Source organism: Dermochelys coriacea, chromosome 13, assembly GCF_009764565.3.
Source record: "Dermochelys coriacea isolate rDerCor1 chromosome 13, rDerCor1.pri.v4, whole genome shotgun sequence".
In the NCBI taxonomy this organism is placed as follows: Eukaryota; Metazoa; Chordata; order Testudines; family Dermochelyidae; genus Dermochelys; species Dermochelys coriacea.
Window position 1 is genome coordinate 2023864 of NC_050080.1, and position 13876 is coordinate 2037739.

The window sequence follows — 13876 nt, forward strand, 5'->3', positions numbered from 1 at the left end:
GGGGAGGGGTCGCGGAGGGGCAGGCGGGGAGCCCGGCGGGGGGGCGGGCGGAGGGGTCGCGGGGGGCGGGGAGCTCAGGGGAGGGGGCGGGGGGGTCGCGGGGGGGCAGGCGGGGAGCCCAGGTTGGGGGGCGGGGGGGTCACGGGGGGGGCGGGGAGCCCAGGTGAGGGGTCGCGGAGGGGCGGGCGGGGGGGTCACGGGGGGGCGGGGAGCCCAGGTGAGGGGTCGCGGAGGGGCGGGCGGGGGGGTCGCGGAGGGGCAGGCAGGGAGCCCAGGGGAGGGGGCGGGGGGGTCGCGGGGGGGCAGGCGGGGAGCCCAGGTTGGGGGGCGGGGGGGTCACGGGGGGGCGGGGAGCCCAGGGGAGGGGGCGGGGGGGTCACGGGGGGGCGGGGAGCCCAGGGGAGGGGGCGGCGCCGCGCGCGGAAAGTGCGGCCGCCAACGCTCAGGCTGAGGCGGGGCGGGACGCGGCGGGACGCGGGGCGGGACATGGGGCAGCGCGGCCGGGACGCGGGGCCGGGGCCGGGGCCGGGGCCGGCGGCGGCGGGGAGCGGCGCCATGCGGAGTCTGAACCAGCTGCGCGCCGAGGTGCGGGGCCGCCGGGGGCCGGGCCCTTGTGCGGCTCGGCCGGGGCCTACCCGAGCCCGGGGCGTGTCTGCCCGGGGCCCGCTTCCCTCCCGCAGGCCGGGGCCGGGGCGATCCGGTTCCCGCCGGGGGGGGTGTCGCGAGCTGCCAGCCGCCTCCCCAAACCCGCTTCGCGCCCAGCGTTGCTCATGGCGTGGAGCCGGTGCCCCGGTGCTCTTAGGCTGTGCGGGGGGGGCCGCCCCCAGGGGCTCGCTGCGAAGGGGTCACCCCCCCCCCCCGCCGTCGGTTCCGGGGCCCCCGGCGCTCCCCGCCCCTGCGGCTGAGCAGCCCGGTCTGCGAGGGGCCGGCCAGGGGGCTCGGTGCTGCCGGACGGGCTTTGCCCACGGTTGTTTCCGCTTCTCTAGCACCACGGGAACCATAAACCGAGGCCCAGATCAATCGCATTCAGAAGCGCAGCTACTAGCCGCGATTCGTTTAGCCCCAGCCCCAGCCCCAGCCCCAGCCCCAGGGCAGCAATGGACCATCTCGCTTCGGAGGCTTGTTACAAACAGGTGTCAGAGCAGCAGCCCTGAGAGTCTGTAGTCGCGAAAAGGAAAAGGAGGACTTGTGGCACCTTAGAGACTAACCCATTTATTTGAGTACAAGCTTTCCTGAGCTACAGCTCACTTCATGGGATGCAGAGTTGTTACAAACATGTTAGGGAGACAAACCCTCAGTCTCTGTTTGCAGGCAGAGGTTCCAACATGCTTACGTGATGGAGAGGTAACGGAGGTTAGCTAGGTTTCAGAGGAGCAGCCGTGTTAGTCTGTATTCGCAAAAAGAAAAGGAGGAGCAGTGGCACCTTAATTTGTTAGTCTCTCAGGTGCCACACGCACTCCTTCTCTTTTTGGACATTAGCTACTACAACAGCAGTCCAGATACCCTGTAAAGTTGTGGAAATCCCAGGCTAGGGCCACATCCCTTCTCCTATAGCGCCTCTGTATGCTGAACTTGGGTTGCGTAGTCTTGTGCTAGCTCAGCGCCATACAAAATCTTTTCCAACGACAGCTACTAGCTGTGCGAATATTCTTGAAGACAGAGTATTCCAGAAGGATCAGTGAGTGACCCCTACAAAGCCAGAAAGTTGTGTGCCGGGAGCATCATTTCCTTGTTGCCATTGGAGGGAGGTGGCCAAGGAAGTAAACCGTATAGTGGCGAAATGAATCTGGGCCTGTAGAGCTGCACTGAATAGGAGAAGTTCCTCTTTCAAGGATCCGTGGAGAGAATTTGGAAGAAGTGAGTGAGAAATGTAGCCTGCTAGTCCCTGCTTTAGTGACACTCCTGTTTCTTCACAGCAATTCTCAGCGCTGACTGATGTAGTCTTCCGCTTTTTGACAGAGCCCAAGGAGGTAAGGCCTCTGCAGCACAATGTGGAGAGGGGGTTGATTGCAGCGGTTAGATGAGATGAGATGAGCGCAGAGTTAAAGCTTTGTCTCTTCTCTTTGCTGTCTGCAGGTAGAAAGGTTTCTGACTCAGCTCTCTGAATTTGCCACCATGAATGAAATCAGCCTAGGTCCTCTGAAAAATATTATCAAAAGTATCCTCTTGATACCTAATGGTGAGTAGCCTGGAAATGGGTGTGTGTGTGTGTGTGTGAGTGTGAGTGTGAGAGAATGTTACTCTTGGTTTGAGCCTGAAAGGAACTGCTGTGTTTGTGCATGCACACTAATCCATATAGAGTACCACTGATTTCACTGTGCCTATCAGCTTGCAAGACAGAACCTTTGATTGCTAAGTAAGCAGTAATCAAGAATTAAAAATGAGTTCTCAAACATACTTTAGAAATCCCTCTCTCTGTTGAAGCATCCCTGTTCAGTTCATCAGGCTGTTGTCTCTCTTAAGCCATGTCTATACACAAGTCCCACTGGCTTAACTGAAGTCTGTTAAAAAATATTTTAGTTGAACCTACAGAAATCCTTTATGCGGACACATAAGAACGGTCATACTGGGTGAGACCAAAGGTCCATCTAGCCCAGTGGCCAATGCTGGGTGCCCCAGAGGGAATGAACAGAACAGGTAATCGTCAGGTGATCCATCCAACCCACACATCTATTGGTTTAACACTTGATTACATGAGTTTAACTTGCACCTGTAAACATTTATATATTTGGTGAAACTAGTGCAGTTTTATCTTCAGACAAAAACCCTGTAGCAGCTGCCATCTACATGATGCAGCATTGTAGTTCCCAGTAAGCAGATGAGCTTCATCAGACAGAGGGCTGAGCAAATTGAGACCCCATTAGAAGACTCTGGAAATCAGAGCCATTTAAAATTGTGTTAAGGTGACTTCTATCCTTGCAGCCTCCTTTTAGAGAAACACTTATCTGTGAGCAGCTCCCCAAAGCAGGTGTATGTTAATCACATGTAGCGGAGCCAGAAAAAGACCAGCTGAGTCATTCAGTCTGACCACTTTGTTGTACAAGATTATTCCCTACAGCAATCCTGCTACCACCGTAGCCAACTTATTCCCAGCAATCTGCGGTGGCTGTGCTTCAGCCACCTCCCTTAGGAGTGTCTCCTGTTCATCCATTACCTTTACTATTATCGGTTGGTCTTAGATTTTTCTGTACTTCCCATCACCATAGTACTTAAGGGCAAATTTTCTTCTAGCATTTTGCGTGTATTAAATTTTATTTTTTGTAGCTTCAGGCCATTTCTCCTTTTCCTGCTAGCATAAAAGGCAGTGAAAAAATTTCCTTCCTCCTTTTATATAGCTACCTTGAAGGTATTAACAGTCAGAAATCATAATTTTCCCCATTCTGAGGCTTTTCTTTTCTAGACATCATACATTTAGCTCCCTTGGTGGCTATTTATATGCCTTATCCTCAAATCCTTGTATCATTTTTGTCAGGGCTGAGATGCTATGAACAATAACTGCCATCTGTTCTGATAACTTCACTGACTGCTTATGTACAATACGGATACAAAGCCGTGTGGGGCAGGCAGTCTATCAAAATTTACCAGACAGACTCCTTCTCTTGGCTTCAGAGAACAGGGTCCTTGTAAATTTCAATGTGCAGCCTGCTCCCCAAGAACAAAGCAGGCAGGCACAGCAGGAGAAAATGTTATAGGCACATGTTCACACCCACCATCCAGAACACAGCAGGTAGGTCAAATTAGTAGCTTGCCAGCCGTTAACAAGCAAAGCTTCTGTAGGGGAAAAAGCAGTAACTTCAAAACGAAGCTGCTGGTGCCATTACCATTGAGACCAACAATGTAGCTTCATCTTGCTTTCATGCACATGCATCTGACTGACTCTTTCAGCAATAGCTTTGGCGTCTACTAAGGTACAGTAGGAGACAACAGTATTTCCTACTTTGAGTAGCGAGTTGCTGAACAGCACAACTGGAGAACAAAAACATCCTATTAAAACCTCTCTGTCCCTGTGTTTGACTTAACACAGTGCAATGCTGTACTTCAGTAAAAATGATTTCCTCCTTTTGCACTGTTTGTTCTAGGGGCCCTGAAGAGGAATCTGTCATCTGAACAAGTCAGAGCAGATTTCATTGCTCTGGGTAGGTCACTTGACTTTACTAAATATTAAATATTCATTGGTTTTTATTTTGTTAATCTTGTGTGGTTTCTCTTACAGGGCTCAGTGAAGAGAAAGCCAGTTATTTTGCAGAGCAGGTATTAGTAGAATTCCTTTACTTCTTAACTTTTTTTTTTTTTTTTTTTTTAAATCTTATTGGGACAGGGCGATTTAATAAACTTGTGGCCACATATTCAGAGATCCCAAGAAGTCAGGCTGTTCATTGTTTCATACCTTGTGAAAATCATAAACTGAAGATGCCATGACAACTGGAATGAAACATTTTGTCTAAGCGGTACTTCTGATTTGGCATGGCATTCGCATTGTAGCATATAAGCACCTTAAACAGTTTTATTGACTGCGGCAATTAAGTGTGGCTTTGATTCTGTTTCTACCTTTGCTTGCATTGAACCTCAGTGTTATCCAAATAAATGAATACAGGACTTTTTGCTGTTAAATTGGTCCCATGGCAAAATTTTCAAAAATGCCTAAATCAACTACATAAAATAAATAAATAAATATGTTTTTTATCCATTTCCATATTTTGGCATTTAGGCAGTCCCTTGATACGTGCTGCATATACATCTGCTTTATGCTTCTGCTGGGGCTCTGCCCAGTTCCTCGTTGGTGTTGGAGCTACAGGTAATATGGTAAGGAGAAGTATTTTTGCATCAATTGGTTAAGTGTCCATTTTTTGCTCCTACAGTGGAAGCTGAATTCCCCCACCCTGACACGCCTGGCTGTTGGACAGACGCTGATGATTAACCAGCTTATAGATATGGAGTGGAAATTTGGAGGTAATAGATGTGAGACACGAGTAGGCTGGAGTGTCTGTCTGATGTCAAGGCTGAAATCCAGCAGCAGTTCTTATCTGTAGACTCTCTCGAAATAATTTCACTCAACTAAGCTACTTTAGACCTCAGGGGAGTTATCTGCCATCTCTTCTCTCCATTTCACAGTGACTGCAGGGAGCAGTGAACTGGAAAAAGTGGGAAGTATCTTCTTACAGGTAAGTCTCCCAAAATGAGAGTTTAGGGAATGGGTTGTAGTTAATCACTGGTAAAGGACAAGCTAAAGGGATGAATCTGCTGGTGCTGACTCCAGTGGGAGCCACGGGAACCCAAGAGTATGGCATTTGGAGTTGGCTCTGCTTCCGACTTCTTGAAGACATCAGCTAAAACAAGTGCACTGCTACTGCTTTTTCTGCATGCTTCACATCTAAGGAGATTTGTGGCCAACAGTAGGGATGATGAGGTACCAGCATTTGCAGTCTAGTAGAAGTCCTGATATTGTGTATGAGAGGTTGGTTTGATTTACTTAGATTAAAGATACTCCTTAGGATGATCTCTGAAGGATCTACTCCTATAGTAGCTTTTCCTGGAAGACCAGTTGAAGAAGTGGTCTCTCTACAATAGTCTGTGCTGTCTGAAACTAAAGTTCGATGCCTTGATTTTTTGTGATGCTAGGCTGTTTCAATTAAATGTCTCTGATTCCTTCCTAGTTGAAACTGGTGGTTAAAAAGGGAAGCCAAACGGATCACGTGTATGTAGGTGAGTTAACTAACTTCAGTGGGGAGTTCTAGAGCAGAAAAATTTCATGAAGGGACTTCAGAAGTATTTCATGAAGCCTTTGAAATGTATTTGAGAGTCCAAGTATTTATAAAAAAGTCATATATACTCATTGGATCTCAATGAGCTTTGGAAGCATACCCAGCTCCCAGCAGGGGATCACTATATAGAACAGTGGTTCTCAACCAGGGATATGTGTACCCTTGGGGTACGCAGAGATCTTCCAGGGGATACATCAACTCATCTAGATATTTGCCTAGTTTTACAACAGGCTACATAAAAAGCACTAGCGAAGTCAGTACAAAGTAATATTTCATACAATGACTTGTTTATACTGCTCTCTCTACTCTACACCAGGGATCGGCAATCTTTTGGCACACGGCCCATCAGGGAAATCTGCTGGCGGGCCAGGACGGTTTGTTTACCTGCACCGTCCGCAGGTTCAGCTGATTGCATCTCCCACTGGCTGCGATCTCCTGTCCTAGGCCAATGGAGGCTGCGGGAACTGGTATGGGCCGAGGGATGTGCTGGCCACCGTTTCCCACAGCCCCATTGGCCTGGATCGGCGAACTGCGGCCAGTGGGAGCTGCCATCGGCTGCACCTGCGGACTCTGCAGGTAAACAAACCATCCCGGCCCGCCAGCGGATTTCCCTGATAGGCCGGGTGCCAAAGATTGCCGATCCCTGCTATACACTGAAATGTAAATATAGTATTTGTATTCCAATTGATTTATAATTATATGGTAATAAGAAAGTAAGCAATTTTTCAGTAATAGTATGCAGTGACATTTTTGTATCTAAGTGAGATGTAACTTGGGGGTACGCTAGACAAATCAGACTCCTGAAAGAGGTACAGGAGTCTGGAAAGGTTGAAAGCCACTGCTGTTGAAGCACTGACTATAGATGCTCACAACTATTCCAACCCTGACCTCTCCCAGATGGTGGCACTGTAGGAAATAATTCAGAAGTACTGGCTGTGTGGAGGGTCTTCATATCTAGGCATATCAAAATATATACCATAAAGCTCTGACAATTGGAGCCTTTAGAAGTAGTCATTAGAGAGCAGCATACTAACGGAAATGAGGGCAATCCCAATGTCTGTCATATTATGAAAATCTTTGCCTGGAATCCTGTTACATTCAAATGATGTTGTATAGAAAAGCATGTTAAGAGCTAGAATCTCTAATACAATCCAGCCCAGGTAGGGATGAAAATTGCTCCTTGATATGGATATGAATAGCTTTGTGTTAGAAATGGGACTTTAAATATAGCTGGGGTTTTTTTTTTTTTTCCCCTCCCCTTTTTCAGAGTTAACATTGCCGCAGTTCTACAGTTTTCTGCATGAGATGGAACGAGTCAAAACCAGTCTGGAATGTCTCAGCTGAAACCCCAAGGGACTGCATTTATACCATAATTTCTCCTCGTGGGCCAACATGTCTGATCTTAACTCTGCAGATTTGTAACATATTAGATGAGATTGCACTGTTTAATAAACAACACTGTCAAATAGTTCTGGACCCAGAATGGAAATGGTCTTTAAAAATTGTTATATTTCTGTCCTTCAGAGACTGAAACTTTTACAAATATTTAGTACCTACAGACATAATACTCATTGCTTTTCTGTAGTAACCATTAGAAGAAAATACTGTCAGATCTATGTAGACATTTATAGTGGCATGCAAGCTAGGAACACATGTTAGTGTTCTGCTTCCTTTTGTATTGGACTTGTATAAAAGAGATAAAGCAAACTTGTGAGTAAAGACCATTTAAAAAAAAAAAAGAGAGAATCCTAACTAGATGAATTAGTTAGCAGTGTTCCACATCAAAGCTCTTATTCTCGTGTTAAGAACTTGACTGATAATGTACTGCCCCATAATGCCTCATTATGGAAATGATTATTAAATAGTAGACATGGGAGAACACTGGGCTTTTATTTAAAAGAAATTTCACCCTGATAATTAGACAAATCCCCCGGTTTTCTGAACATACATATGATTCTAGTGAAGAGCTCCTAAAGATAGGCCTGTGAAATAAGTCTTCTACTTCCTAGTATATTTGTCACGCTTGTTAGTCTCTTGGGAAGATGAACTCTTCACTTGGAATTTTTGAGACACCTCTAGGGCCAAGCAGAGGACTTGTACTACCTACTACTGCCCTCACTTAGACCTGTTTTGTGGATGACTAGATTTCATTCTCCAGGGTTGTCACTAGCACCTTTTTATCAGCCTAAATTCACTTTAAGCACACCTCTTGGGACACGTCTTCTGAAAGATGATCCCTCTTGCAAAATATTCTCTTTCCAACACTAAGTGTTCCTGAGGAAGTGAGATCTTCACATGCAACTCTAGTCACGACACCTATGATGGAAAGAACCAATACACTGTGATGTGTAGGAATAAGAGTTTGAACTAGCATGCAGCCAACATCTAAAATAACTCAGTCCTGCAATAAGCAGAGTCTCCTTCCTGGCTAGTTTCAGTGAATGATCAAACATGAGATCTTCCTTTCTTAAATCACTTCTCTTCCAGTTACAACATTCCCATCCCATTAAAACCATGCACCGTGAGATTATAAATAAATACCAGCACTTTGCCAGATTGCCCTCTGGGTGCAGTATCACATGCTAATTTTAATCCGTTACAGGAAAATATAAACAATTCCCCATTATCTTTTGTAAGTAGGACCAAGTGACAAATGAGAATGGTGTCTTGTGTTTGAAGAGAGTAACATGGGGGAATCCTACTTGAAATGTCCTGGATTGACTTAAGGCCAATATTTGCATTTTTCTTTCCTGGCGTCACACTCCATAGGGGATCCCTGCTTTGTCACACAATAATTGGAAACTGGAAATAAAATCCCTCTTGTAAAACATTCCTTGACCATTACTTTTTTACCCCACCGCCATCTTGCATAGAAAAGCTGGAGAGTCGTGTCAAGAAGAGGGGCCTTTCTGCCTTATGATTTCTGCTGCTTGTTCCTATGGTTTCTCCCAGCCCTGCTGCTCCTAGGTTGTCACTATTACATGATAGTTGTAGTGGGGGGTGGAATACAGTGACGCCCTGAAAGGTGCCACTCTCAGCTGCAGATCTAGGACAATCTAACCTGCTCCCCTGCCTTAAATTCTGGCCTGGTGAGCACTGAGGCCTCGTCCTCCAGCTAAGGGCTCCTGCTCTGCAGCCTGACAGTCCCTGGGGGAGTCTCTGATGGGCAGCATTAGAGCACCCACAATGCCTCTGTAATGCGAGGTGACCTTCCTGTGCTACCAAAGATCTCGGCTAGCCCCGTAATACCCCCTTTCATCCTGTATACTTGACTGTGCATGACTGAATGGGCGGTGCTGCTTTGGAAATGAGCTCTGGTAGATGGCCTGAGTGGAGCCGTGGATGCTGTGACTCGAAACATTTCTGTGTCATGCGCATGAAGGAACATCAACTGCAGTGGATTAAAATGGAAGTGGATCTCTCTACATTGGACTGTCAGGTCTGGGAGGAGACCTGGCTTCCAGAGATACGACAAGGAATCTAATGAAACAACTTTGTCTTCACTGCACAGCAAGTCTCATCCCCTTCTTCACCTCCACAGCCACGCCCAGGTCTTGGTCCAAGAGTGATGTGGGTACTGGTCTTTGGCCACGCTCCCTCTGGCCCTGAACTTACTTACTTTCTTGGTGTTAGCAGTGCAAGGGGGAAGGGAATGCTGGAGTCAGACACTGAGCAGGGGAGGGGGACAGAGTGAGAAATTTGAAAACCAGACGGAGCACTTTCCTCAGTTCCTACTGCAGTAGCCTTAGCAGGGGGCGGGTGAGGAGAGTACGGTTGTGTCCTGGTCTATGTGTCAGTTTTATGAATGATTTCCTGACAGGTACCAAGGCTGACTCAGCTGGCCTCCTGTTGTGTTCAGTGCGGGACCAGCTTTTCCGGCTGCCAGTCAAGCCCGGTGAGCCGAGAGCTAATCTCTACAGGACAGCAGGCTCAGAGGGAAATAAGGGCCTCTTATAGCTTGGGGTGAAAGCTAACTGTATTTCTTCAGTGGTTTTGGTTCCCTGATGGTTTTCTCAGTCCATTTCCTTAGGGAGCAGCAGCAGCTCTTGCCCCCTCCCACTACTTTGTTTTTCAGAGCTCTACTATGAAAAGTTGCAATTTCACACTTCCGAACAGACACAGGACCCTTGGGTAGATCTCGCCTCTTTTTCAGTGGCAAGCAGCCAAAGCAAGAGGCTTTCCCTAACTCCCTTATGCAATAGTGGCAGGGCAGGGGCAATCCTGGGTATTTACACTTCATGGCTGGGCTGCTCCCTCCTTCCCCCAGGTAAGGCGTGTCTGAAAGCAGTGAAGGAACCAGAGCTAACTCTGTCTTCTAATTTTAGACCTTTGAGCCATTCTGCTCCAATTCAGACCAAAGCTACAGTACTGAGCCTGGCTCAGTTTTCTGATTTACCCCTCCCAAAATACTTAGAGAATGTGAGACAGTCCAGGGACTGCAGTTCTCCCCTCTGCAGAGAGCCAGCACATGACCAATGTGCTATTCAAGCAGCGCCTAGACTTTGTACAGACTCTGCACAGGAGAGAATTTCACCTCGGTCAGGGTGATTGGCCAATCCAGGAAAAGACTGACTCCTTGTGAGATGTGCTGGATGCAGTTTTGCCAAATCCTTTGAAGTGTCCTGTAAAGAGAGACCATTTTGGGAGATAGGCCCCGACTGGTTCTGTGCTCTGATATGTTTATGATATTTTAATATATTTGTTCTTTTTAGATCTCTGTAGCAGAGCTGAAGGGAGAAGGGGCTGTGCTGCCCACACAGCTCCCGGAGAGGCTACTTTCAGGTGTTGATTAGATTCAGTTGTTATTATTAACATCTCCAGCTGCTAATAATGTGGCAAGTAGGGAAGTTTTAGCTCATGGTGTCTTTACTTCGTTCTGTAATTCTGTGCCATTTAGTTCATCCGTACAGGACTCCTGTAAGCATGAAAAGCAGAAGCAGCCGAGCTCCCCCTGCTTAGAGCGTACAAAACAGGCACCATTTCAGTGCCTGGGTTGGAGAGGAAGGAAGGGGTAGTTCTGTTCTCAGCTCTGTCAATTACATGCTCTGTGACCTTGTTCGGGTCACATGCAGTGGGATATTCAAGAGCGCAGCTCCCACTGAGAATCGTGGAGAATCCCACTCCACTGTTTTCAGTGGGAGCAGCTGGATGCCAAGCTTTTTTGAAAACCTGGCTCTTAACGTGACTCCATTTCCCCGTTTGTAAAATAGGGCTAACCAGCCTTCCCCATGGGGTCAGTAACACTTAGGAAGTGCTCAGACAGCCTGTGGGCGATTCATTCTTATTTTACTGCCCAAGCCCCAGACAAACTGAAGAGAAGGAAGCTGTGCATAGTTTCTTAAAAGTGAACTAAGAACCCAGCACAGTAGGGGCTACTGCCTGCAGACGTAGGTGACATTTTAAAACAAACTATTTTGAAAGCACCTTTGCCTTAGGGGCTCTGTTTCCTCTGCAATAACATCACAGCCACTTGGACTAGTGCATGGAGGGGCCAGGAGGTCAGCAGATGTCAGAAGGGTCACCTGGCATCCTGAACCTGGGCCTTGGTAGATACTTAGAGCAGAAAGAGGTTTGTTTTCAACTGGTTTCAGAGTAGCAGCCATGTTAGTCTGTATTCGCAAAAAGAAAAGGAGTACTTGTGGCACCTTAGAGACTAACAAATTTATTAGAGCATAAGCTTTCGTGAGCTACAGTTCACTTCATCGGATGCATTTGGTGGAAACCGATGAAGTGAGCTGTAGCTCACAAAAGCTTATGCTCTAATACATTTGTTAGTCTCTAAGGTGCCACAAGTACTCCTTTTCTTTTTGTTTTCAACTGCTTTGTCATAACAACCCCTCTCCTAATGCTCTCTTTGTCATCTCTTATGCATGGCTTTGCATCCTTTTTCACCCTGTGGTTGGAACACCTCCCAAATGCACCATGCATCCTCCTGCAGCTCCTTCAGATTTCTCTTTAAAACCCACTTTCATGAAGCCTTCCTACCCTGATGATCTCCCTGCAATGTCCGAGCCCCTTTGTTTGTCTGACATGCCCTGTGTACGCTTATGGTGCATAGTCATTTAATTCTATGGGTCTCTTCTGCTTTGTGGACTCTTAAATCAGTTGGGTAGAATGTTTTGCATTTCACAGTGAAAGGTTGTGATGTTGGTAGAGGGAAGAGGGAGTAACTCAGAGAATCTCTTACTAGAAATGTGCTGGGGGTGGGGGTGGGGGGAAAATACTGCATGTGGAATTCCTGAGAAATGCAGAGGGCATGTGGGGAATAACACCAGGCCGCCAGCAGCTGGACAGGGCAGCGGGAGGCCATCACTGCTTGCCTTGCTAATGGATGTGAATTACATCTGCTAAAGTCTCTGACCTGCTAGCAAAAACAAACCAAAGAAGTGGGTAAATTACTGTAAGTGTTTTCCACAGTTAGGCTGTAGAGCACGGTGCTGTTGCTAATCTGTCTGGGCTTTCCCAAGTCTAGAGAAAGACACTGTAGTGAGTCCACTCGTCTACTAGAAAAGTATCAAGAAGGTCATAAGATCTAGAGATGGAACCCCAGTGCTCAGAGAAAAGGGATTCAGTATCGTACCCCTCCAGCCATTAAATCAGGGGATAAAGCTAGACCTCACAGGGCTGATCCCGGAAGAAACGCAGTGACCAGTTTGGGAAACTCTGATGATTCCTGACAGAACCATGCAATACACACGATGGTTCTTTTGTTCCCAAGACTTCCGTACAAACTTATCTTCAGTTTCTATTTACAGAGGGGTCGTCTGGCTTCCTTGGCTTGGCTTTGATGGGAAGCTGTAACTCAGTGAAGGGTTATTCATAAGACTTGAGGAGGAGAGAAGAAGTCTAATGGGCAGAGCACAGGACTAGGAGCCTGAACCCCTGGGCTCTATTTGGATCTCTGCTTCTGACCTCTGATGTGACCCAAGACAAGTCAATTAACCTCCCAGAGGCTCAGTTTCCTCCCTTGCGAAGTGGAGGTGAAGCTCAGTGGTTTGAGCATTGGCCTGCTAAACCCAGGGTTGTGAGTTCAATCCTTGAGGAGGCCATTTAGGGATCTGGGGCAAAAATTGGGGATTGGTCCTGTTTTGAGCAGGGGGTTGGACTAGGTGACCTCCTGAGGTCCTTTCCAACCCTGATATTGTATGGGTGATGCACTCACCCCTGCCCCGGGCACTACAGAAGTACCATTTGTATTTTCAAACCTGAGCTGATTTCTGCATGCTACAGATCTCTTCTTACCCAAGGCTCGTAACCCTTTGGCCAAAATCTCTCTCCAAATAGTCATTCTGGTGTCATTCCAGCCCTCTGAATAATGCTCTGGACTTGCTTCAGTCTTTACCATATATACCTGCAAGTCCCTCTAGCACACTAAGCCTTTAGATCCGGTCCACACTATGGCTTGAACCATGCTACTAACCACCCCTGCTCAAAAATTGGTCATCCTGATTCATGCCGGACAACTCATTCACAACATCCTTGTTGCCAGTACAGCTCTAGTCCAAATTCCCAGTTCAGCTGGGACAAGGACTTCTTTAGAACCATGCTAACACAGACCCGTGTCAAAGACTAACCCTAGGAACTCAGAGGGCACTACAGGGAGACCGCACTGTTTGCCTTTTTAAAGCTCACATGCACTGTTGTTGCAGTTGGGTTGGTCCCAGAATACTAGAGAGACAAGGTGGGGAAGGTAATGTCTTTAATTGGACAAACTTCTGTTGGTAAGAGAGAGATGCTTTGGTGCTTACACAGAGCTCTTCTTCAGGTCTGGGAAAGGTACTCTGAGTGTCACAGCTAAATAGAAAGTGGAACAGATTGTTTAGCATAAGTAGTTAACATATTTCAAAGGACACTCAGAGTACCTTTCCCAGACCTGAAGAAGAGCTCTGTGTAAGCTCGAAAGTGTGGGTCTCTCACCAATGGAAGATATTACCTCACTCCCCCACCTTCCCCTTCTCTTTTTAAAGCTCTGCACTCTGAGTACACACCTCTCTTCCTGTCCAATTCCACCTCCCCAGTCTTTTCTTAAAATAAATATTAAACACAAAATGTAACGAATCAGTGCAAACAATTGCAGGAGGAGTGCCAAAGGCTTTTTCTAGAAAGAAGTCACT

At 47.2% G+C, this 13876-nt stretch overlaps 1 protein-coding gene across 1 annotated transcript; it reads left to right on the plus strand.

Moving 5' to 3' along the window:
- Positions 1–469: 469 nt before the first annotated feature.
- COMMD7 (COMM domain containing 7) lies at positions 470–7707 on the plus strand. Its single transcript, XM_038370342.2, has 9 exons — positions 470–585; positions 1917–1970; positions 2077–2179; positions 4080–4136; positions 4214–4251; positions 4860–4950; positions 5113–5162; positions 5655–5703; positions 7030–7707. The coding sequence occupies exons 1-9, from the start codon at positions 487–489 to the stop codon at positions 7104–7106; spliced, it is 618 nt and encodes a 205-aa protein (XP_038226270.1). The 5' UTR covers positions 470–486; the 3' UTR covers positions 7107–7707.
- The last annotated feature ends 6169 nt before the right edge of the window (positions 7708–13876 follow it).

Coding starts and splice junctions, on each gene's coding strand:
- COMMD7 (XM_038370342.2), top strand. CDS start 487: ATGGGGCAGCGCGGCCGGGACGCGGGGCCGGGGCCGGGGCCGGGGCCG. Junction 586..1,916: donor TGAACCAGCTGCGCGCCGAG/GTGCGGGGCCGC, acceptor GTTTCTTCACAG/CAATTCTCAGCGCTGACTGA. Junction 1,971..2,076: donor TTTTGACAGAGCCCAAGGAG/GTAAGGCCTCTG, acceptor TGCTGTCTGCAG/GTAGAAAGGTTTCTGACTCA.